The 25,125-nt window shown below is 41.0% G+C and overlaps 1 protein-coding gene across 1 annotated transcript; it reads left to right on the forward strand.

Moving 5' to 3' along the window:
* Positions 1–10,637: 10,637 nt before the first annotated feature.
* LOC134534575 (uncharacterized) lies at positions 10,638–23,116 on the forward strand. The gene is made up of 2 exons (XM_063373057.1): positions 10,638–11,241; positions 22,701–23,116. Exons 1-2 carry the CDS (start codon positions 10,638–10,640, stop codon positions 23,114–23,116), a joined length of 1,020 nt encoding a protein of 339 aa, XP_063229127.1.
* The last annotated feature ends 2,009 nt before the right edge of the window (positions 23,117–25,125 follow it).

Raw genomic sequence — 25,125 nt, forward strand, 5'->3', positions numbered from 1 at the left:
ACGAGACAAAAACACGACAAAACGAAAATACGAAACAAACACAATAGTTTTGCCAAACAGAAACAAGTGACGTTTCGGGTACTGCTATTTGCTCCCGTCCTCAGGCAGAGACGCACATGGTACGAAAACATTGCCATTGGCTGAGCAAGATGTAGTCCATTCTCTGATAAATACCCTCATTTTTCCAGGCCCTACTCAGTCGCACCTGTATATATATATATATATATATAATACTTTTCTTGCTTAACCGTCGGTTGTCAGGGAAATGTGATTTTCGGTCACTAGATTGCATTTCATTTCAACTCTTGACCTGGAGTTAAAACATTAACTAGAATCACAAGACATTGTATGCTGCTTATTTATTCAAATTCTTTTTAAGATAATAAACATAATTTACGCATGTCGTTCGAATATTAGGACTGTATGGTTGCGTTTTAACTTATGGTAGTTTTCCGTCGCCCCCAGACGGAATTCTTCAATTATGGTAGTCTTCCATCGCCCCACCTTCCCCCGTCAAAACAGGAGGAAAAGTACCATATTTTTATTTTTACAGATCGTGGCTATACATATACAGTGCTGCTTCCTATAACCTATTTTTGGAAACGTTTGTTTCTATTAGTGCGCGATCTGTTGAGTTGATTTATGACTGGAACTACAGAAAGTAACCGTCAGAAGCGTTTTAAGTTAACCTAAGAAACAGCTAGTGGGTTAACAGTGCTGCCTAGCGACGTATTCTATACACTACTTCGAGAGCAAAGCAGCTGTACTCATTCCATGGAGTGTATAAGGAAATATCAAATATGGTAGAATTCCGCCTCGTCCTTTGAACTTATGGCAGATTTCCGTTAGGTATGGTATTTTACCGCCTTTTTCGAAGAGGCCAGGCGGAATACTGTATTTATGGCAGATTTCCGATATGGTAGTCTTCCGCGTCCCCCTCATAAATACTAGCAAAAAAAAAAAAAACTAGAACGGGGGTTTATATCCAAAGTGTTCGGTTTATAATGTTAATTCACCTATTACATTATCATTTAATAAATAATCAAAATGAATAAATAAGAATAAATATTACCATATTCATTGATTTTCATTATCAATTAATATTTATTCACTTATTTAAAAATATTAAAAATATTTTTTACGTGTTTATAACAATTTGTAATACTGCGTATTTATTGAAAACAATTTAATTTCATAAATTGTTTTTCCAACTGTATTTTTACTATCACTTCAGTCCTTTTATTATTTTAGTTATAGATATTAATAATTTCCATGGAAAATTGAAGTTATTGTTTTTATTACTCCAAGTTAGTATAACTTCTAACGCGCGCACGTAAGAACACGAACCAATTTTTTCATAGCCAGACAAAGAAATGACTAATAAGCCTCGTACATGGCGGCCGTTCCGTTAACACACGCAGACACTCGGTCGCGAGGTGGCGGGACGTAACTCTGCTTTTTTCCCGCGTGTTTGCGCGGGACGCGGGGTGGGGGGACAGAAACGAGGAGGCGCTTGTTCGTGTGGGTACGCGACGCGACCAACCTCCTAGCACGGGGCCACGGGAAGCCTGCGATTCACTCGTCCTTCTGGACAAACCCGTATACTCACTTTGGCAAGCCTCCTTTTCACAGACGAGAGAGCCAAACCCGAAGTTCCCCGAAGTTCATGCTCGTTTTTCCCCCCCGTTCTATCTCATTGAATAAACCGGTGTGGCATTACATTTTGCGGTCGATTAGGATAGGTTAGCTACATTATAAATACTTTAAAACATTTTGGATGGTTGGTTATATTAGGTAAGTATAGCTACATTAAAAATACTGTAAAATCATTTTATGGTTGCTTAGCAAATAACTTTTTAATATGTAGCTATCCAGGGCTAGGAAACCGTTTACATGATTTCACAGTATCTTTAATGTAGCTATCCTAACCAAATCAACCGTCCACAATGTTTTAAAGTATTTATTATGTAGCTAACATAACCTAATTGACCATTAGTTATCATGAGTTGTATATTTATTTACAATTAACAAAAAAATACCCCGAAGATGCACGATCGGACGTTTGGCTCTCTCACCTCTGTTGAAAGAAGGCTTGCCAACGTGAGTATTCGGGTATGTCCGGAAGGACGAGTGAATCGTAGGCTTTCCTAGGGGGCCACGAGGTGTGCGCCGACACTCCTGCAAGGTCGCCCCTGCGAGTCTCTCTCTCTCTCTCTCTCTCTCTCTCTCTCTCTCTCTCTCTCGGGGTCAGTCGGTCGAGTTCCAGCCTGCCCGGTGCTCCCACCTGCAGATCTCGAACGGCGAGGATCGAGAACTTTCGCTGACCTGCGTCCCGGATACATCTCCCACATCCGCGGGGGAATAAACATGTTGGCGTGAGGGAGAGCGCATTCTGGCGGCCGCCGAGAGCAGTGATTCCTCAAGTCACCGCCCACAACTAGCACTTTCCACGCCGGCCGCACTTCGTAATCACGAAGGGAAGGCGAAAGGCCGCACCGAACTGGATCGGCGCACCGAAGTGTGATTACAGAAGATTGCGTGAATCTCCTAAGGGTAATAAGCCGTGTTAAACAAACCTCCTGGGGTAATAGGTAATGTTAAGTGAACCTCCTAGGTGTGATATGCCCGCTTTAAGTGAATCTCCTTGGAGTAATAGGTAACGCCAAGTGAATCTCCTCGGTGTGATAGGTCGTGTCAAATTGATCTCCTTGGAGTAATAGGTAACGTTAAGTGAATCTCCTCGTTGTGATAGGTCGTGTCAAATGGATCTCCTTGGAGTAATAGGTAACGCTAAGTGAATCTCCTCGGTGTGATAGGTTGTGTCAAATTGATCTCCTTGGAGTAATAGGTAACGTTAAGTGAATCTCCTCGTTGTGATAGGTAGTGTCAAATTGATCTCCTTGGAGTAATAGGTAACGTTAAGTGAATCTCCTCGTTGTGATAGGTCGTGTCAAGTGAATCCCCTATCGGTGAAAGAAATGTTAAGTGATCCTCCAATGGGACTATAATAGGTATACTAGGTCATGTTAAGGGAACCTCTTAGAAGTGATAGGTCGTGTTAAGTAAACTTTCTAGGTGTAACAGGCCTTGTTAAGCGAACCTCCTAGAGGGGAAGGTAGTATTAAGCGAACCTCCTAAGTGCGACAGTCTGTTCCACTCTCCATGCCGGTTATTTAGGATAGCTTCCAGATATTTACGAGTAAATATTTCGAAAATGGTACTGTGTAAGTAGATTTTGTAGGCATTCCCCAACCTGTGAATACTTACAGTTAAGTAACATCAACAAAATAATGCAGGAAAAAACTTAAATAATATTTGCCAAGCATTTCACAAACAGCCGATAACATTTAACCAGTTTATGGCGACAACACTCAAAATACAATGTTTAATTTGTGGGACACCGGTAGGAATGGTTTTTGATATAAAAGAAGCTTGAGAATGCAACAGTCCACTCGGGGACAGGCGTCAGCCAGATTTTTTATTTGAATTCTTTTTATACACAGCCTGTGTAGTGGTGCAAACTCCGTTTTACTCGTTGCTGGCTCGACAGGACAAAGTACCAAGCCTTTTAAAACTTGTGAAGTCACTGTTTCGAACTAGTGTGACTATTGCGACACGGCAAACTATCAGCAACGTTCTCCAGGATGTTTCGGGTTGAAGTCTGTTCATAAATACCATGTTTCAACGTGGTAGAGAAGCTCGGGGAAGAATTATTTCTGTCGGCAATGCAGTAACTTGTGAATGTGCGTGTGTGTGTATATGTATATATACACATACGATGGTAGGGAACACCTCCAAAAATTAAAAAAAAAAAACTGAATTTCAGAGATGTCTCGTCGAAATGCTAAGCATCGTTACAAGTTGTGTCTCGTCCCTGGCAGGTAGGCAGTTCGCAATGCGCTCAAGACTAGCAAGTTGCCTACCACCCATGTCAACTAACTCGACCCCCACGATCTATGTATTCCCGCGGGACCCCAGCCAACGAGTGGATAGTCCCAAGACTTTCTCATTTGATTCCAGGCTAAAATTCATGGGCATATGCTTACCAATTGGCTGATTTCTTACTGTACTAATTCCCCCTTCTTTAGAGAAAGTCTACATGATTCGGTCTTTCCGCTGCTAGCTGGATAGACATCGTATAGAGGAATGTAAAGAGAATTGTAATTCACTCATCTAAGAAATTAAGATGTATGCATGTTCGCAGTATACACTGTAATGCTTGTAAATGTAACATAGATATTTATTTAAATTCATGGATATTTTGTAAACGTAGATATTTACATAAAAACAAAGTTTGAAAAAAAAAAATATATATTTATTTATTTGTGCGACTTGCACGCCTACCTTTTGTATGATTGCTAGACCTTCTGACATTCGTTTTCCTGACATTACTGACACTCAAAATGTATTTTAATTTATCTTTAAAGTAGTAAAAAAATAATTAATAGAATTTGTGTCAACAACCTTATAATTTAATGCGCACACGCCCCATTGTGTTCACTGGAACACTTCTCGTGTCTCAAATGGGACTGCGGGAAAGATTCCCACCGCAAAACCGACAGGGAGAACGGTGCCTAACGCTGTGAAAGTTGTGGGAAAATTAGAAATGAAGTCGCCGATTGCGTTACACGGTAATTACGACAAGATGTCTTCACGCAGATAAAAAAAAACATCTCTTTTGTTCTTGAGACGGTTACCGTTACATCTTAATGCACACACGCCTCTCTTACACTGTCTAACTGTACCGAATGTATAACAATCACTTCTTTATGGCTCGTGTGTATCATCAGACAGGCCTTAATCCCCAGCCTACCCGGGTACACATAAGAAACTAAGCGATTTGAAAACTGCTGAAGAAATCCGAGTGTTGTTTGTTTAAGGGAAAAAAAAAACATTTAAGGATACGCTGAGTGCATATGGGTAGATATGTTTTCGTATTTATTTTCTAAACTGTATTTCTATGGCAGTGAAAATGGCCAAAACAGGTTTTTTTTTTCGGAATAATTTTTAGGCTTGAAAAGCACGGTACAGACCCTTGAAAGCATTCCACCTTTATCTTCGTTCCTCCGCCGTATAATGTTATTATGTTCATAGTTGTCCTGCGCACGACGAGAAGACTGCGCGCCAGTCCAGAGGCTACACCGCGCTAGAAGCACCAGCGAGCGTCGCGCTTATCATCCCGCCTCACTAACACAGCTACACCCCTGCATCCTAAGTTTATACAATCCTACCACTGTCTATGAACTACTTCTTGGACTCCTGGGTTGAAATGAAGGGCTGGCCGACGTTTCGGCATGTATTGTTGCAAACGTCTTCAAGGCTGCAGACAAGGCGTTCCGAAACTCCATTCCCACACACGTGGCCGGAGTCCAGAAGCCTAGAAGTAGTAAGGGACCTTGACCACGAAAGCCTACGATTTAGTCTTCTTTATATTTAACATAAATGAATTAACTACGACTTAAGTGACCATCCCGCTTTACTGGCGAGTCAAACATCTTTAGGGGGTGGGATGTTGGGGGGGGGGGGGGGTTTCTCATCTAAAAAAATACATTTTAAACTTGACTTATTTTCTGTAGCAAAATAACGGACTATGTTTCTTAATTTTTATTTTTCTGACAATTATTTTTCTAAAAAAAAAATAATTATGATTATATATATAGGCCTATATATTAAAAATTCTACGAGATATGATTTTATAATTCATGTTTAATTTTAATCATTACTTACAAAGTATTCGAAAGCACAGTAATTAGATGGCTGTGAATGGGCACTTTACTGGCGCACCAGCAGTGGCGTACATGGGAATTTATTTCGGGAGAGGAGATTTGAAAAATAAAAAAAAAATAATTAAATATGAATTTTTGTATTAAAAAAAAACATCTTTCAACAACAGCACTGCCTTTGTGGTTTGTGATGCCAAGTGTTTGAACAAATGACATACTCCCTTCGCCGTGATCTCGCGTATTTATTTTTGTAGTTTATGGCAGGGCCGGATTTAGGGGAGGGCAACCGGGGCGAAAGCCCCGGGGCCTCCACAAACGGAGGGCCCCCACAATAGAGACTTCGGAAAAAAAAATCTTTCAAATTCCGACAAGTAAACAGTAGTAATCATCTTTTCCTTTGATATTCTTTTTTTCGCTGTTTTACCTTTAACTACAGTACTTTGTACATACATGATTATATTATTGTTAAATATTAACAGAAATATTCATTAACAGAAAAATTTAATTTCATATAATTCTTGTCTCCTATTATATTTATGTATTTTTTTTAAATACTAAGAGAATCTACTTGATTTCACAATAAATTATTTATTGGAAAACTCGACTGAAAAAAAACTGTTCATTTTATTTGTAAAATAATTTGGGGCCAGGGGGGCCTCCGCTCCTCTGTTGCCCCGAGGCCTCCAGACCTCTAAATCCGGCCCTGGTTTATGGGGTGGCCAGTGACACCTGGGATGCAGTTGTTCTGTATTTTATACGTAGCGAACATCGCCGAGCATAGCTCGAAACCGGGAGGAGACCAGTTTTGTTCGCCGTTGCACGGACGGCGCGCCTCCGGTGTCGTAACAGCGTCGCTACGCTAGAGCTTCGCTAATGACCAGCTCACGACCAGTCGGCGAGTACTCAAGCATCCATTCATCTCTTCTCTCGCGCCGCAACACTCACTCACTCACCTTCCCTCCTTCTTTTTGTTCCTCCGAGATGTGCCTCTCACGCGAGTGCATGACTGATGCTTCTCAGCTGACACGTGATTGACAAGTTGCGAGGCGAGACGTCTCCTTGAAGGCTAAGTATCGTGACCATTTCCTTCTAAATCCTTCAATGTTAGCATGTCAATGTTTATAATACCACCTAAACAAATATATATATATATATATATATATATATATATATATATATATAATTTGTACAACGCAATTCTATGGTTATTGTTTGAATTTTTAAAATAAGTTAAAAAAAAAATTGGTTGTCTGTAAAGTCGGTTTACGGACGATAGTTTAACGTAACAACGTCATAACAAAACATTGCATACTTTTATGAATAAAATTGAATCATTTTTATTTTAATAATAAAAGAATAAATACTTGAAATTATACTAGCAATCAGATTTTTAAAATGCAAGAATAATTAACCTTTATTGCCGAAATTGTTGTTGTAACAAGCAATGAAAACCACATTAACTTTTCACTTCACTTTATAAACAGTCGACGAAACAGTTCACGTGTAGATGACTTGTAATTAATTTTAAAAACTGGCGTTTAGCTATAAAGTTTAAATATAATTATGAACAAGTTTTCATATAAATAAAATGCAATCAAATATCTATCATCAAATATATGAATCACCATAATTTTTTAATCAATTGTAACATAACCTATTATTACTGCACTCGCCGACAGCGTAACGGAAAAATGTGCGTAACGGGACACTTTTTCGTGCGTGCAGCCGGCGTTTATCGATTTATTAGACGTCACGTCAAAAAAACACTGAATATTTATTGTCACACTTACGAAAATTAACGAATTTTAAACAATTGGACATTATCTGGTTTTATTGTACTTACCAGTGTGCGCAGTGAATACTGGAAAGCTATCCAGGTAACGGTTCACAAATAACTTTAACAAATGTTGGTACAGGGACAACACAAAGCATAAATTCCCGGTAAATAATCCGTTGGTTTCATGTAAATATAGAAATCTACAAACCAATGTAATTTTACGTGATGATTTCAGTTCCATTTACAAAAGAATTTTAACGTGCATAAGTTGTTTGTTCAATTGCGTGACAAATAACTATTCGTAATTTTACTGTGTTAACGTTTGCGACGAAACATAAAATGTTGAATTTACAGGAACGTACCTTAACATGGAATGTGGGACCAAGTCTGTTCCTTAACTTTGATATGATTATGTAACTTATAACAAAAATATGGTTATTTAGCTCTGCTTAATGCTTAAATATTGTTAATTTATATTTATTTTATATTATTAATTTATATTATATTATATTTATATATATTGAAATTAAATAAATTTTATTAAAGAAATATATGTAAGAAATATAAAAAAAAACTCATTGGAGTTATAACTAAAATCTAAAACAAGTCTACTGCATAAACAGTTTTCCAGTGAAATAATTTCGTACAAACATACATGCCGAATATTTTTTTAATTTAAATTTAGAATTCGTTAATTTATCTTACTATTTTAAAAAAAATACTATTTAAAAACGTAATACTTCGAAAACCGCATATAGACACTTCAATTTTATCCACCTGTGTGGATACAAAGTACAAATTTATTCTAATGTGAAGCTTATCATATAGCTTTTTTTTTTTTTTTTTTTTCCGCTGTACCTCTTTTGAGATCAAATTCCACGCAGGTCCTAAATAAATGTAGGTGCCTGTCCTTGTTACAGATGTCCGAAGGAAATGAAGTCCTTTTTTTCTGGGAGTTTTCTCCGACGCAGGCAGAGCGCGAAAGTTGCTGAGACGAGGACACTTATTATCCTGACGGCTGTCCATGTAAACATTGCCACCAGGACAAGATTTCTAGGTCAGAATAACGAGGGAAGAGGGTTTGATGAGAAGGCCGCCAGGGGGGGGGGGGAGTTTTTGTGGCTAGGGGAGAAGGAGAAGGCGGTTCGAAGGTCAGGGTGAAAGGTCACGTTCCAGCAAGATTTAGAAACTACGATTCACTGCGTGTGGGCCATTTCTGTACTCATACATACAAAGAGTCCTTTCGAAACCAGTTTGCCGAGAAATTTTTTGCAATACTACAAGAAAATTGTTGTAACGTTGTACTTAAAACACATGGCTATGGTTATTTTTGCATATATGAAATACGGTTTGTAGCGGCGTGCTAATTGGAAGCCGCCCCACAACACAACCTGCGGACGAATGGGTCCCCCTTCTGATAGGGGAGGATGCAAGATGACGGGTGTGTGCGGGCAGGTGTCCCAAAGGCAGTCAGCAAAACAGAAATAGCGAAAATGACTTGTCATACGTCCCGGTTTCGCCGGGACAGTCCCGGATATACTGGGTTGTCCCGGTGTCCCGGTGTCCCGCCCGGTTGTTGAAATTGTCCCGGTTTAGATTCAGGGCACAGTTTCTTGGAAATAATTGAGCAAAATTATTAGATCAGAGAATGATTATTCTGCTCTCGTGTGATCAGTAACATTTTGGTAAGTAACACAGTAATACAAATTTACAGAAGTCGGCAGCAGAGAAGTCCGTTGGAGGCGAAGCCTTCAGTCGACGTAACCTTGAATCAACCAATACGCATCGCGCCCCCGCGTGATTGTCATTGTCAATATGTTTCCCCACTCTAGCAGCGCCAAAATATACCTACCACTTACGAAACTGCCCGACTTGTACCGAGCACTACCGGAATCTCGCGGTAGTCGCCAAGTGAAAAATACGAGTGGTACAACAAGTAGAAAACTGTTTTGTTTTGTAAAAATATCATGTTTGTGTACCATTATGAATAAAATAACAAAGATTATCTATTCTATATTTTAAGTGTTTTTTACATTACTGTTTTCATAAACCCCCTCCCCCCCCCCCCCCCCCCGAAACCGACATCCCTAAAACCTAAAGTAAAAAAGACAGAACTGTCCCGGTTGGTACGTGAAAAAATATGGCAACCCTATTTATAATGTTCCCTTTCTTCACTAGCATACATATGACTATCAGTCCACTTTAGGCTATTCGAGATAAAACTCAGTATTTCTTACGAAAATTGGCACATAATGATTTATTTTAATTGATGTTTCATTCAAGTATAATTTTGGGGAAAAAAATAATACAATATTTAAAAATTGGACTTTAAGTAGTTTTATTATGTTTATTAATGTGCGCTGTTAATACCGAAAAGCTATTCAGAGCACGTTAACTATTGTAGATACTGGGAAAAAAACACGAATCAACAATCAGTATCACAACACAGACGAACAAAGTGGATTGAAAATGACGAGACAGTTGCAACAGGACAGTAAATACAAACAAACAACAGTTTCTGACCACATATATTTTTACATTTACAGGAAAACAATGGTATCACTACAAAATAGTGTTCGCAGTAATACTGATTTCAGATTTTTAAAATAATACTGTAATTTTTATTATTTAGCGAAACATTCTGGGAAATGGTAATGCGACATAAGAGTTGTCAATTTTGAATTTTTGAACTAACAAAATTTCATTTGGTGTGCCTTTTTAATATTTTTTTTCCCCTCCAGAATATGAAATATTGCAAAGACCAAGTATTTGATCAGCCTCCGCCGAAACCGGGGACGGGGAAAAGAGAGATGCGGAGCGGCGTGGCCCCCCGGCGCGAGGGAAGCGGCACGCACTCCCCCGGGTCCGGGGAACACCCCCCTCGCCCAGGTCCACACCTCCTCCGCGGCGACCTACCGGTTCCGCGGCCTCCCTCCCCGCCAGAAGCGCGGTTCCCCCCGCGTGTGCCCGGCCGATATAAGTCACGGTCCGCCGGCCGGTCAGCTGCATTTCCATGTCGGTCGCGCGGCGGAGCCAAGTTTTGGTCATGTGCTAGCGAGGTTGCCCCCCTCTCCGAGAACCCGCCAGAAACACACATCCCCCCCGTCAGACACGAGAGCGCGCGGGAAAAAAAAACCATGAATTCGACCGTCTCCATAGTGCTGGCCGTCATCATCGTGGCGGCTTGCGCCGTCGCGAGCCCCTTGGAGGCGAAGGAGGAGGCGCCGCCCCACGAGGCGGCGGGAACGAGCAACGCGACGGCGGCGGCGACCGCCGCCGCCCCCCGCGAGGCGAGGAACCTGGACAACGACGTCGCCGCGCCGCCGCCGCGCGAGGCGTCGCTCGTGCAGAAGCTCAACGCCAAGTGCAGCCAGCGCGACGTGCCGTCCTGCATGATGCTGAAGCTCGTCACGTACATGAACCGCCTGCTGAAGAAGTCCAAGATCGAGGTGGGCGGCGGGCTGGAGATCGAGAAGACCTCTGAGGAGACTGCCGCCGCCGCCGCCGCCGCCGCCGCCGACGACGCCGACGACGGAGGATCCGCGCGCAGCGGCGAAGAGCCGGCGCCGTCCGACGAGGCAGAGCTGGCCGAGCTGCTGACGGACAAGGCGTGGAGCTTCGTGCGGTCCAGGAGGCTGACGTGGAGGATGCTGCCCGACGCCGACCTCACGGTCAGCTCGGCGCCCGACCGCTCCGTCAACGTGGGGATGTCCATCCGGCCCGACGGCCTCTTCGGCACCGGTGAGTGACCCTACTGTCTCGCACGCCACGCCGCGTTCATCCTTTCCTAATTGCCTTATTCCCTTGTTTTTGCTGTTCAGCCGCAAGTATTTTCAACAGATATTCCCTTATTGTAACATGATGGTTCTACAAAAAAAAAAGCGCGCAAGTGATGTTGCGCGTTTTTACACCCATGATACTCAGGGGCGCAACAACATGGGGGGGGGGCCAAGGGTATTTCCCCCCTCTGAAACCATGAAATGGGGGCAAACAGGGGCAAAGAAAGTGCTGCGTAATCAATTTTTAGATAATAAAACTGCTTAAATAGCACCATTTTCCACCTTGAAATACAAATTTTCGGAGGACACCCAGACCCCCTTTCTTCCATAGGGGGGATCGATGATTCTTTATAAAAAGGTATATTGCCCCCCCCCCCTTTGGAAATTTAGTTGTTGCGCCCCTGATGATACTATCCTTAAGTGAATATCAGTTAAAAATATGTGATGCAGAACAAGAAAAGCAAGGGAGGTATCGAGTTAAAATTGTGGAAATAGCCCTAGAATAAAAGTAATATTGGAATAAAAAAAACGTCGTGGCATGTAAGACAGGGCTCTAAGGCTATCCGCAGCCACCATGTTGGATTTTTTTTTTAAATATAATAATCCAGCTTTAAAAATACAGAAAACGAACTTCTATTGAGTAACCTTGACACAATAAGTTAACACAAAAAAGGTTTCGGTTATAAATACTTCAGCGATTTGTGACAAATTTCATGTAAAGTGTAACACGTATTTTTGTGACAGAACTTGGAAACAAAATATATAATCCAACGCTTATATAGTAGAAATTGGTCTGAAACTAAATTATGAATTGACGATGCAATAACTCAACATGGTAGGTGGACCGAGCCTTCAAACACATACCAGAGATGGACTCTCTTACAAAATTCACCAGGGTCTCAATATTTGGATTTGGCTGGAGCCTGTGATTCAACTCTACAGTTCTGTTGCATTCCCGCAGCTCAAAGCTTAGTGAGAGATCTTGTTCCAGAGGAAAGTACTTGTCTACGGAGCAGGTGTCTATTCTGGTTAGCAATTGGTTAGCAAAATAAACCATAGCTGTATAAAGGCTAGAAGTTTACTGTTAATAGATTGGAAGGAACTTGCTAGGAAAAATAGTATTGCCATCGCGAAGTGAGTATTGCTGGAAACTTTTAGCAATACATCAGCAAGGGATTAGTTTTGAAATGTTTTGTTGTCCAAACAGGAAACGTGTGCTGTTATAATCATCTTGACTTCAATTATTAACATGAAAAATATCACACACACTCTCTCCCCCTAACTTGCTTCCTCCATGGGTTGTATGGGTTTATTGTCGTAGAAGTATATTTTCAAACGTTTTACAAACATGGTTCAAGTAATAAAAGTTAACTTCGACAATAAATCCGGAAAAAAAACACACCCTTCTCGAACTCTGCAGCAATGGAAATGAGTTCTTGAAACCTCATTGTCACATACGTCCACGCACGCCAGTCGCAACAGAGGCGAAGATGCGCTCGAGGTAAGCGTGCTTGTTCGACCTTACTGTCGTCCTCCATGGTGCAAGGTCCAATCGTCAAGACCTCCAGCAACCGTTACTGTTGGCTTCAGGAGAGAGCCCAGTCGTTTGCCCGGCGCCCTGATGGTTGTATCGCCCGCAGATCTCGGCTCCATCCATCGGCTCGGATCCCGGGGAATCCTACAGATCCACGCCCACGGCTCCACCTCTTCCGCGGAGTCCACCAATGTCGGATGTTATACCCTTAACCCCCCCTTAGTTCCCGACAGGACTTCGGGGTGGAACGCGCTTGCAAGCCGCGCAGCTTGAAGAAACACCCCCTGGGCCAATCCCCGGATGGATTACTTGCGAACAGAACTATCAAAATAACCTTTTTATGTGGTGAAATCTCGTACCACATTGCGGGCACGACTTTGAATTTAGAAAGAAGTGCGTCCTCCTAATTACTCTTGCAATAGGGAAAAATTGATTAAAAATAATTTCATGGCCATATGCTATTCCTGGTTTAAAATGCCTGTCACTGAAAAACTTCAAGGAAAAACAACGGCTGCTGTCAAATGTTTCATGTCTAGACAGCTCCGCGTATTTATGTTTATTTATTCATCCTTGTTGCCCATTCTTAAGGTTTTCCAATGACAATTAGAGCAAATCAGCAGTGGCGTATTTCCAGGAACTTTTTTAAAATAAAAAATGTGTTTGGCATTCTGCGTTAAATACTTTAAATTTTGTACTGTGTAAAATCGCCATTTTCCTGTTAGAATAATTCATAAAAATTGCGAGTGTATGTTGGAATTTCAATGTACACAAACGCACATGTTAGTGTTTACATACGACAATATTGAGAGTTCTTTCGGCCAATGTTAAGTCAGTGTTGGAGCCATTTACAGAAGATTAATATCAGTCTAGGCCATGGAGTTTATTAGCCTATGGCGTGGGTGTCCGATATAAATGTTTAATTCACTCCGACTAGCAAAACAAAACATGGATGTGTAAAGGTTAACGCTAGAAGCGTGTTTGATAGCCTGAAAAAGAACACTCTTTGAAGAATCGTAAAGTAACTCATCATGAAGTGAGAATTTTTAAACAAAGATGTCAGCCTTGATGTAAGCTTTTGGACATACGCCATTGCTAAGCACATGTATGTCTGTAGAAGAAAACTACAAAAATCCAAAAGACAAAAAACACAAATTAAGCAAAAATTGCTGTTCTCAACAGGATATATACACTAAATAATATTCCATAACAGGAATATGGTCAACAAACAAAGGAAAAACATAGAAATATGGACTAAGAGAACGAAAAAAACCCAGAAATGATGAATTGAACCCTAAAAAAATTCAGCACAACAGTTGAAACGAGACAAAAACACATATTCCTGTTATGGAATATTATGTGGTGTATATATCCTGTTGACAACAGCAATTTTTGCTTAATTTGTGTTTTTTGTCTTTTGGTTTTTTGTAGTTTTCTTCTACAGACATGCACGTGCTTAGCAATGGCGTATGTCCAAAAGCTTACATCAAGTCATGCACTCCCATTGCACGAATCTTTCAAAGATAATAAAGATGTCAGCATCATATCAGGGGGTCATTATAGTTTTGACTGTGATTGTTGACGTGTGTGAAACTGCACACACCCCCGTGGTCCGGGTCACTCCCCTCCCGCCCCGAAGCTGAAGATGCGGTAACAGAGAGTCCCCGGCGTCGAGATCTCCAAGGCTTGCGTGGCGAGGTTCGATGGATCGATCCCAGCCTTGACATGACTCGATTCCTGAGTTCCGGGTTGGCCCTACCACATTACTGGAAGTTCAGTCGTCTCAAACCGCTTGATCCTAAGAAGTAAGCTGTCGATTCGCAAATGCAGACGTATGCAAGCGAGAAAAAAAAATAAGATTCATTCTTTCTAGTCACAAAATCTTCAGTGGAATCTCTAAAATATATGAAGTTTTTTTTTTTTTTTTTTTTTTTAAATTTTGGTATCATTATAGACGGAGTCGTATACCAACAGAAATCATGAATATCGTATTAGAAACCAACCGTAACATGACATATGGATCATATCAGCATTGGCCTCGTGTGATTTCGGGAAAATACGCGGGGAAACAAAAATATGAGAACGGGCGGTGCAAAATTCGAACCCACGTTCCTTTTACGATACGAATACAATGTTTTTTGGCCATTCCACCAACTCTCTCTCTCTCTCTCTCTCTCTCTCTCTCTCTCTCTCTCTCTCCCTCTGTTCGATGGTCACAGCAAATAAACCATTTCACTAAAAGCTATCCTAACGGTCACTGCATGAATGCCGATGGGAGGCCTCCTTTTCACAGACGAGAGAGCCAAACCGCCGATCGTGCATCTTCGGTTTTTTTTTGGTTCATTGTAAATAAATATGGCGGTGTTGATAAAAGGATACTAATGGTCAATTAGGTTAGGTTGGCTACATTATAAATACTTTAAAATATTGTGGACTGTTGATTTGGTTGGGATAGCTACATTTAAAGATACGGAAAAAAAAAAAAACATGAACTTCGGGGAACTTCGGGTTTTGGGTCTCTTGTCTGTGAAAAGAAGGCTTCCAGAATGCCGATGGCCTTGGGCATCGTGCGTCTTTTTTTTTCCTTTCTTTCTTGGAGTCCAGTCAACAGGTGAACGAACCGGTGGGGACACACCCGGCCGAGAGAGGGGGGTGACCCTCGCTAATGGCTAATTCATTCACCGACGGGGGTCCGCGCGCCGGAGAAGTGTGCCGGTCGGGGAGGGCCGCGGTAAGTGGGTCTCGGGTGGCCGCAGCAGGTGGCCACTCGGGAGAGGCAGGTGGCCGAGGTGTGGCGCGGTCTCGCTTGACCCGGCCTCCTGAAGCCGACTTCCTGGAGGCCCGCGCGTCGCCGACCTCCGCCGAAAACACGCCCCGCCCGTCGGTCAACTAAGGGGCTCGCCTCGTCAGGGGCGTATCCGTGTGCTAGCTGGTGACGACTCAACTCAACCGGCGCGCAGTCTTCTCGTCGTGCGCGGGGGCAACCGTGAGATCTGAGCGGTGAACATTGCATTATACGGCGGAGAAATGAAGATGAAGGCGAAATGCAATCACCCTGGGGAGAAGAAAAAAAAAACGCTTTGTAGCCCTTTGAACTCTCCTAAAAAAAAGGGGGTGTTGTCTGTAAAGTCGGTTTACGGACGATAATTTTACGTGATAACGTCATAAGAAAACATTGATGAAAAATTGCATACTTTTTTTAATTTTCAAATATTATTTAAATTTTTTGCAAAATTTAATTTAAATAATTTTGTTTAAATATAATAACGAACGATTAGTTAAAAAAAAGCCCGCCATAACCTTTTTGATATTATAGAATATTGTCTCGCACGGTGGTTGGCCGGTTCTTGCACGCTCGGATCAGGCGGAACGTGACAATTTTTTCGTGCGTGCAGCCGGCGTTCATCGATTTATAAGACGTTATCAAGTCAAAAACACAGTTTTAAAACAAAACACGGGAAAGGAACCACCCATACACCCTCAGAGCATTCTTAAAACGTTTTAGTAAAAAAAAAACTCCACTTGGATATGCTGAGCAGTTTTAAAATCGTGTGTTTTCCTCTGAAGCTCTGAAGCTGTGTCTGGGTAGTTGGGCCCTTTTCTCGGGTTCTGAAGTTTTCAGGTCATAAGAATTTGTTTATCGTTTACATTTCAAATTTTTGGTTTCATTAAAGCATAGCATATAATCTAGTGGAATGCCTGATTTTAATTGTAACTGAACCTGTGAACTCATTGACGAGAAATTATCCATTCTTTTTTTGGGAATGATTGTAGCTTTAATAATAATGTCATTATAAATTACGTTGTGGTCTTTGAACATGTCTTAATTTGTTATCTCTGATCTAACACGAAGGCCACGTTTTTATTTTTAAATGTAAAAAAAATTTTAATGGCCTAAAAACTATTAAAACCAATTTGTTTGCATTTCTGTTCCTTGCGCTGCCTTAAGTTGCTTAATTAATAAAAAGTCTAATGAAATTTCAGAGATAAACATTTTCCAGCGATTCGGAACCGTTAACTGTTGAGGAATCACTCTTTGCAACGCCAATGAAGATTTTTAGCGGATTTGTGCTCAATAAACTTTTTTTTTAAATGTTTAAACATCTTAACTCTCGGTATACGCCATTTGGTGGGAATAATTTCGTGAATGGAACGGAAGGCGAGTGGAACGGAAATGTGTAACCACGTTGCTGTCATATGTGGCAGCGGAAACATTATAGTATTAACTGTTTAGTGAATTCTAACAAGATGGATACTATTTAAAATAAAAATTCCTTTGTCGAAAATAGGTCCAAAACCGAGTTTAGTTTTTTTTTTTTTCATTTTTTTCTTCGCTTTTATCGTAGCAGTTTTATTACATGGTAATAATATTACAGTCGACATAGTTGTTACAGCAACGAATTATAGCGGCCGGCGCGGTAAATACGTATGATCCGCGACCAGAAAACACAATTATCGTGTATTTTAAAGAATTCTACGTTAAATTTGGTGTACGAGTTTCGTATTTGAGGTGCATATTCCAACATGAGAACAAACGTGGATCTGTTCGTCACACCGAGGTTAGGTGTTACACATCTTCAGCGAGTACTTGACGAACTAGAAACGACGTGTGTGTAGTCTAATGGAGATGTCAGGTTCTGGAAAGAGGCCGCCGCGCAATTACGAACGGCTACGTTACCGCGAAAGAAAGAAAGAAAGGAGAAGAAGAAGCCGTAATGTATAAGGGCTGCGGTAGAAACGGGGGCATCGGATCCTGCAGAACTGGTTCCCGCGGAGGAAAACAGAACGAGGAGCGTGGAATCCCGTCCGCCGTGACCTAGAGCGCACCGCACTCACGCCTTGGCATTGGTCGCTTCAACGGCACGTGACAGGCCCCCCATGCGGTGGCGCAGCAGGAAGTGTTGTTGCCTGATGGACGAGATGACCTTCATCTCGCCGCAGCCAGCACACGGACACACTTCGGGAGGGGGCTGGAAAAAAAAAAATTTTGGTTGTCTGTAAAGTCGGGATTACGGACGATAAGTTTAACGTGACGTCATAACAAAACATTGATGAAAATATTTGCATACTTTTATGAATAAAATTGAATCATTTTTATTTTAATAATAAAATAATAAATACTAGTAATCAGATTTTTAAAATGCAAGAATAATTAACCTTTATTGCCGAAATTTTTGTAGTAATAAGCGAATGAAAATCACATTAACTTTTCACTTCACTTTATAAACAGTCGACGAAACAGTTCACGTGTAGATGACTTGTAATTAATTTGAAAAACTGGCGTTTAGCTATAAAGTTTAAATATAATTTTGAACAAGTTTTCATAAAAATAAACTGTGATCAAATATCTATCATCAATTATATGAATCACCATAATTTTTTAGTCAATTGTAACATAACCTATTATTACTGCACTCGCCGACAGCCTAACGGAACACAGCATAACGGAACAATGTGCGTAACGGGACACTTTTTCGTGCAGGCAGCCGGCGTTCATCGATTTATTAGACGTTGTCACGTCAAAAAGAATCATGTTCACAATAACGCGATAACCTGCTGTTACGTCGCTTTCCGTCACACTATTCTATTGTGATACCAGAAACAACTCTAATTTAGGGTGTCCTGGTTGAAATTTCGGATTCAGTGCGTGACATTGATTATACACTGTCATTTGCTATTTGGACTCTGGCTAATAGTCACTTGGGCTTATTTTCAGTTTCTGCCGGTTGGTTATAAGAACGTGGGTTTAGCGGAAGGGGGGGGGAGGAGTTGGCTTCTAGCGCGCTAGTTACACACGTCGCGTTAACTAGAGGCTCGAGCGCGACGCATCGTTGGCGACCCGAGTCACGCACTAGAAACTTGAGGTTCATGGCAGATGGCCACTTGAGGATATCGCGTGAGCTGTGATTTAACGCTTGTAAGAACACCGCCCAAAATTGTTTTTGGAGTTTTGGATTTTATTTTAATTTGCCAAATGTTTTTTTTTTAACTAGATTCCGAAACATTATTTTCCGCAAACAAACAGAAAAAAAATATATATATATTTCTGTATCTCGGAGACATTAATGTCCACTTTCAGGAAAAATTTTTCTTTACAACCATAAACATGATCACCGCTGACGTCCTTTATAGTGATATACAAAACTAAGATCTACGATATGTGATAAAATCCACATATTTTGTGTAGAAAATAGTGGAGTTAAATAAGTGAGGCACCATTTAAAAATTCTTTAAACTGCTTCTCGTGGAAGATTGGTGGTTTTTTGAGACATGGTGTGTTATGCCTCCGAGGTTCGGATTTTAAATTTTTGGGGCGACTAAAATGCTGCCCCTTGGAAGGGCAACCATTCAGGATTTTTCTGGCAATGGTTTGTTTGTAAAGTGACCTAACCTAACCTAACCTAACCTAACCTAAACTAACCACTGTCAGAAAAATCCTGAAGGGCTGCCCATCCAAGGGGCAACAATTCAGACAAACCTTTCAAAAACACTACTGTCAGAAAAATCCTGAAGGGGTGCCCTTCCAAGGGACAACAATTCAGACAACCTTTCAAAAACACCACTGTTAAAGATATCCTGATGGTCTGCCCTTCCAAGGGGCAACAATTAAGCTCCCCCAAATTTTTTTACAGTTCATCGACCATTGATGTTCGTCCCAGTCCCGTTGTTGTAGCCTCCCGTGGGATGGGAACACTTGCGGGCAGCGTGTCTCACGTGTCTCACGTGTCTCATGTGTCTCACGCGAGCAGCGGGGCCGTCTCCCGCGGGTCCGTGTCTCGCCTGGGACTCCGGGGGAGTTGCCCCACAGTCACCTCAGCGGTGAACTGGGCCACGCGGGGTTGTCACCACAACGCCGAACGTACAATAACGCCGAATGCCAAATTGACCGCAACGCCGACAGCTAGAAAACTGCTGTGTACCACAACGCCGAATTACCACAACGCCGAAAAATGTTGTTGCTTTGGGGGGGGGGGGGGGGGGGGCCCACAGGAGCAAAATGAAAAACAACTGAATGAATTTGTGTGTGTTTCTTAAATGTATCTTAACGCCGAAATACCACAACCTAACCTAACCTAGGCTAGCCTAACGTAGCCTAACCTTACCTAACCTCACCTTACCTAACCTAACCTTTGTGGCAGTCCTGCAATGACATTTTTCGGCGTTAATGTATTTCGGCGTTGTGGTACACAGCAGTTTTCTAGCTGTCGGCGTTGTAGTCAATTTGGCATTCGGCGTTATGGTATTCGGCGTTATTGTACGTTCGGCGTTGTGGTATTTCGGCGTTGTGGTGCGTCCCCCTTCCGGCCACGGGTCCTCACACGCTGTGTCCCAACCCGGTGTGCAGTGCTTCAGAAGAGACCGCGCGATTATGGAAACTGCTCGAGCTAACCCGAGCTGGTGTCCGTCTACGAAAAGAATATTCTACAATGCGCTGAGGCCAGATGTTTCCGTATGTAGGTACTTCATTTTTAAATTGCATTTTTAGTAGGGTGAAAAAAAAAAATGGTTTGAACGCGTGTTTCTTTTTTCCAGAGTAATTTTTAGACAAGGGAAACGCCCCTGTAACATACGGTTGAAACCCGCCAAGGGCCTCGCATTACGCATTTATCTCTATTTTCTCCGCCAAATAATGTCATTTTTTACCGCTGAGATTTCAATTGTTGTCCCGTGTACGACGAGAAGAACTGCGCGCCGGATGAGATAACCGCGCTATATTCCGCTGAATTTGACACACGCGCTCCCTAAACCCTCGCGGGCCTTACTGGGTTGGAGAGGTGGGAGAGAGAGAGAGAGAGAGAGAGAGAGAGAGAGAGACCGACTGGAAAGGAGGCGTCGGAGAAGAGCTGTGTCGAGGGGCTGAAGCCACCCGTCCCATCATCGACATCACCGCAGTGGCGGATCCAGAGGTTCACCTCGGAGGGACACTAGGATTTCAGAATTTGCCGGAGAAAAAACGTCTTAAAATTACTAAATTTGTATTAAATCTACTCACACTACACATAACATCCAACCACCAGATTTTTTTTTTTTTTGATTCTATAAGAAATTCATTAATCGTATGAAAATATTTTATTGGTTTCAGAAACAATCATTTTTTGTCGGCAATATTAATGTAGCAGACAACTGGTTATTCGAGGGGGGGGGGGGGAAGCTACCAAGGCACTTGCCCCTGGCGCCCCGCCTTGGATCCGCCACTGCATCACCGCGACCCATTGGTCCACTCAGCCAACCAATAGCTTCCCTGCTGACTGAGCTCCTCCGGCAGGCAGCAGTGGTGCCCATCTCAGACCTCTCAGAGTCTCTGGGACTCACCGGAGCACCAATAGGCCAGAAACACCAGCGAGCGTCGCGCTTGTCAGAGACTGAACGTGAAATGATACCAAAATTCTTTCAACACCTAACAAAGCTTGGAATATCAACAAATACTTGCTCCGCAGTCGTTTGTTTTCATACAAAAAGCGTAACAAACAAACTCACATTTGCATTTATAGTATTAGTAGGCTAGTAGGATTCTCAGTGTTAAGGAGAAGCTTTAAACCCAGATTCCACAGCACAGACAACCTTGGCAACAAGACTGCCGATTAACTCATTCCAGACCCAAGTTCAGACCGGTTCCAAGTGTTATAATGTAGGAAGTAATGGTTTTAACGAAAAAAATAGGTTGTCTGTAAAGTCGGTTTACGGACGATAGTTTAACGTGACAACGTCTTAAAAAACTTTCACACACTGTTCTCAGGAAATTTTCAATTTTTACACGTTCAAGTTGATCATTTGACAGCAATACATTCGGAAACAGGAATTTCTTAAAAATTTTACCAAACACAGTTATTGAGGATAATCGCTCACTAATGAGCTTCTACATACAAACTCACAAATATACTATAACTTATATTTCATTTAGACTATAGTATTATTTTGAAACAATCTTTTTAAGTCTTTAGTTTTGATCTTATGTTCACTCTATAGTTATATGTAGTGCTATTCATGCATCGAATACTGCAGCTAAATTCGAGAATAATTGAAAACTGTATTACTATTTAAGTGAAAAAGTTCATACACATGAACTAACGCATGTTATCCGTTTCCCAATTATGTGTAACAAAAACAATTTTGATGAAAAAATAAACACAGATGAATATTTTTAAAATCAGCAATAGTGTATGTACTTTTTAACGTAATAGTAAGATTGCTTTATTTTATTTTATTTCTCTTGGTTGTTCCTTAGGCCATGAATGATACCTACCCCAGGTTCTTACAAATATGTAGTTAAATATGTTAGTTTCTAATCCCCTTTATGTTGACAAGAAAGTTAAGCCCAAGCAATAAATAAATAAAACCTGGTATTTTTGTAAGCTGTATGAATTTTACTGCTAAATTTGATCAAGCGAAAACTGATTTTTTTTTAAAAGTTTATATAGAATAAATAGCTGCAGATTTGTTTTCACGAATTGTAACTTGCTCTATTGTTTCCTTTCGAATTGTTGGTAATTTGTAGGGGAATGTTTATGACGTGCAGGGCCAAAATTAGTTCTGAAAGTTATGACACGCAGTGAACCTGTTGTGTTTGTACGATGTAAATCGTGCTAATTGACTAATTTAAAAAAATATTTTTTAAAAATATACCGCAGTAACAGTAACAATGTGGGTTGTCAGAGTGTATCTGAGTGTATCTAAGTGTATCTGAGTGTATCAGTCTGAGTGTATCTGAGTATATCTGAGGGTATCTAAGTGTATCTGAGAGTATCTGAGTGTATCTGAGTGTATCTGAGTGAGTCTGAGTGTAACTGAGTGTATCTGAGTATATCTGAGGGTATCCGAGGGTATCTGAGTGTATGTGAGTGTATCCGAGGGTATCCGAGTGTATGCCGACGGTGTGCGGACGTGCGCAGGCCGCGGCAAGAAGAAGAACAACTTCGGCGGCATCATCGCGGCCGTGGTGCTGAAGGCCGGCCTGCTGGCGGGGCTCGCCTTCAAGGCGCTCGTGCTGCTGGTGGGCAAGGCCATCCTCGTCAGCAAGATCGCGCTCGTGCTCGCCATCATCCTGTGGCTCAAGAAGCTGCTCAGCCAGGAGCGCCACGTGACCTACGAGGTGGTGGCGCACCCGCACCACAGCCACTCGCACGTCGTGTCGTCCGCGCACGGCGGCGGCGGCGGCGGCATCGAGGCGCACGGCGGCGGCGGCGGCGACTCCTACTCCTCGGGCTGGGGCCGCAGCCTGGACGCGCAGGAGCTGGCGTACCGCGGGCACGTGCCGGCGCCCGCCCCCGCCCCCGCCTCCGCCTCCGCCTCCGCCTCCCTCCAGTAGCCGTGCTCCAGGTAACACACTCGTTCATCGGTGGTTTACCACTGATAGTTCAGTGATTTACACTGACAATTCTGTGGTTTCTTTCACTGATTTATCACTGATAATTCAGAGATTTACACTGATAATTCAGTTATTTCTACTGACAATTCTGTGGTTTTATTCACTGATTTATCACTGATAATTCAGATATTTCCACTGATAATTCAGTGATTTATACTGATAATTCAGTGATTTCTACTGGCAACTCAGTATTTTTTTTTCCACTGATCTACCACTGATAATTCAGAGATTTCCACTGAAAATTCAGTGGTTTTTTCACTGATGTTTACAGTGGTTTCCAATTATTGATACGGTATGATCATATTATTTATCCAGTGGGTTCCCAGGAGTTCATTCCTGTTTTTTTCTTTGTCAACGGTAGTTTTGACTGGTTATTGAGACGAATTGTATAAACCCAACCACTGTATTTTAGCTAAGTCAACTGAAGTATAACTAATTGAAAGTATTTCAACGATTTCAATGTTAAATTTATTAAAAAAAATCACTGTTAGAAATCTCTTATACTGTGTAAGTTGCATGGTTATGCACGTATGTTCAATGCGAAGGTTCCGGACCAGTTGGGTACTGACTCGGTGTTCAGGTATTTAAGTTGCATACATCGTCTCTTTTGATCGACTCTTTTGCAGTTTAATTACAAACATAAAAATTTTTCTTATTATGTTTGAAAAATACAATGCATTGTGGGTACAAGCTGTCTCAACATTAAAACAGTTTAAATAATCACCATTATTGCGTTTTATGTTTTAATAAATCATCAAACTTATATCTTAATAAGTAAGTAGGTTACTTACGCCTCAATTGGTGAGTAAGGTTTTTTTTTTTTCAAAGCATGTGTTTGTTTTCTTTAAAATATTGTATTTCATAATGTTCAACAAAGGTTCAAATATTTAAGACAGTCTATTGTATGTTACTACTCTTTATACTATGTATTATTCAGTTACTAAGGTATCCTTTTCCAATTTTTAACTATGATATTTTTCTAATCACATAATTTTTTTGTTTATTTAGGTTGATCAGAAAAAAAAAGATCTTCGTGTTCGAATGAGGCCTCAACGCACTAGAAGAATTTTCCGGAGATTATGCCGCTGCGAAAAGTCACAACTATGATCTCAGCGCATCTGGGGTTCCTGAAACTCAACGCAAACTCGGTTCTTTTTAAATAATTGTCCCTGTTGTTGCACAACTCCACAGTTTATTTTCAAGCATTCGTTCAGTTTTCTCTGGATAAATATATTCCTAGAGACGAACAGACGAATGCCACTGAAATCGTCTTAAAACATCACCAAACATTAAGTTATTTTAATATTGTTTTTTTTAAATATTATGTTATTTATTTTTATGTGATAGGATTTATCATTAGTGTAAATCGTGTTTACTTAGCGGTAACTTTAAGACACCTGGACACTTAACGCTACTTACTCTAACGTTACGACATTAATTTGTTTGATACATTCAGTATTTTTAATACAACAATCGTTTATAATCTGCAAATAATTAATAATTTTCCATAATTCTTTAAAATTACTAACAGTTTTAACAGCATGCCATGCCGCATTAAAGCAAGCTATTTTAGAAAATTTACTCTTCTTTTGGTTTTCAACCTTCAAGCATTCGTACGTAGAACTGATTGATGTAATATATAGAGCCATTAATTTTTTTTCCGTCATCTTGTACCTGCACTATTGATGTCATTATTTTGACGTTTCACAAAATAATAAATTCATAACAAAATAATACAAAAAAATAAAAACCAATTAATAAAGAAAATAAATACTAACTTTTTTTTAATACATAGAGCTATTAACGAGGTAAAGATTCTGATTAATAACAATAAGCATTTAGTGAGATACAGTTTGTAAATATGGGACTACTAAATATTCATTACGAAAAATCAACCAAAGGTGCTATAATATTGCTTCTTTAAAACCTTCATACAAAAAAAATTAACA

Source organism: Bacillus rossius, chromosome 7, assembly GCF_032445375.1.
Source record: "Bacillus rossius redtenbacheri isolate Brsri chromosome 7, Brsri_v3, whole genome shotgun sequence".
NCBI lineage: Eukaryota > Metazoa > Arthropoda > Insecta > Phasmatodea > Bacillidae > Bacillus > Bacillus rossius.